At 40.9% G+C, this 1,395-nt stretch overlaps 1 protein-coding gene across 1 annotated transcript in view; it reads left to right on the top strand.

The window, feature by feature from the left end:
- Window positions 1–674: 674 nt before the first annotated feature.
- LOC107574773 (SWI/SNF-related matrix-associated actin-dependent regulator of chromatin subfamily A containing DEAD/H box 1A-like) overlaps window positions 675–1,395 on the top strand; it is a gene marked incomplete at its 5' end in the record, with an annotated part of 11,836 nt that continues 11,115 nt past the window's right edge. The window contains 2 exons of the mRNA XM_016261214.1: window positions 675–753; window positions 857–1,366. Of these exons, the coding sequence (XP_016116700.1) occupies window positions 675–753; window positions 857–1,366 (589 nt within the window). The remainder of the gene's footprint in view (window positions 754–856; window positions 1,367–1,395) is intronic.

Genomic DNA, 1,395 nt, shown 5'->3' with positions numbered 1-1,395 from the left:
CATTTTATGGAGGACTGTTTACTGATCCTGGTAGATTAGACTACAATGCCGGGTGTTCTGACACACAGACTATAAGTAAGTTTTAGTTTTTATATTTTATATATTTAAAGGAAGTTTTTTGGGCAGTGTAGAGTAGGGCTTGTTGTTTGTCATTTCTCTGATCACAAATGCAGACGTGGTTTTATGTTTACGTGGCGCGATGCAACGCGTAAAAAGACAGTACAAGTCATTATAATCCATAATTATGTACCCACTGGATGCAACGAATGCCTCGTTTATAATGGTTTTTAATGTTTTTGAATCATCGCTCCGGCCTGACAGGGCATCATCACAATGTGGTAAGGGGCGTAACATTTCTGTCACATGCTTGAGGTATTCGGCCAATCACAATGCACTGGATAGCTGGCCAATCACAGCAGACCTCGCTTTTTCAGGCCGATGAGCTTTGTAAAAATCGCCACGTTTCAGAAAGGCGGGGCATAGAGGAGAAACAATGTACAGTATGTGGAAAATAATGTGTTTTTTGAACCTTAAACCGCATAAACACATTTCATTACACCAAATACACAAAATAATGTTCTTTTTAGCAACATCATATGACCCCTTTAAAGTTATATTGATGCAAAGCATTGCAATGTTCTGGTGAGTCTAAGTGTCTTCAATTTCTCTAATAGGTGCTGAGGGATGTCCTGAGAGAGCATGACTGGGACTATGAGAATGCTTTGGGTTCACTGCTTGTGTTTTCATCAACTGGTAATTACTGCATTTCAGCCACAGTTGAAGGTTTAGTCCACATAGAAATTTTAGTTTGAAAAACAGACTTTAAGCCATCCATGCCTTATCACTTTAAATTCAGATTCATGTTCACCAGAAGATCAGAGAAAACAAAAGTTAAAATCATCTCACTCCAGGGAAAAAAAGGACAAGAGCTCTCAAAAGCCTGACAGCTCATCTAGCCTGTCAAGATGGCTGACGGCTGTGCCGTCTCCCGTGCCAAAAGTCTCTAGTGTGTCTACTCCAAAAACACAAAAATCAGCAGTCAGCAAAAGCATGACCAAAAACACATCCTTTAAACGGAAGAGGGGGGATGAATCACCATTAAATGATGTCAGTGCCTCTGAGGATGAAGAGGAGATTGACAGTGATGTTGAGAGTATCTCTGATAATCTGGACTCGGAGGATGAGGACAGCATCTCGGGCAATCTCCAGGACAAGATCATTCAGTTTCTCCAAGAAGCTTCCCTAGATGAGCTTGCTCTAATATCTGGCTGCTCAATCAAAAAAGCCCAGAAGATCATTTCGCTGAGGCCTTTCAAAACTTGGAAAGATGTGGTAAGAATCGAATGTGTGGACTCTGCGCTGCCATGTTAATTATCACTGAATTATGTTGTTGTG

The sequence above is a fragment of the Sinocyclocheilus grahami genome, unplaced genomic scaffold (genome assembly GCF_001515645.1).
Source record: "Sinocyclocheilus grahami isolate Dianchi unplaced genomic scaffold, SAMN03320097.WGS_v1.1 scaffold2333.1, whole genome shotgun sequence".
NCBI classification, from domain to species: Eukaryota; Metazoa; Chordata; class Actinopteri; order Cypriniformes; family Cyprinidae; genus Sinocyclocheilus; species Sinocyclocheilus grahami.
Note: the sequence above shows the minus strand (reverse complement) of the source record. Positions and strands in the feature narration are given on the sequence as shown.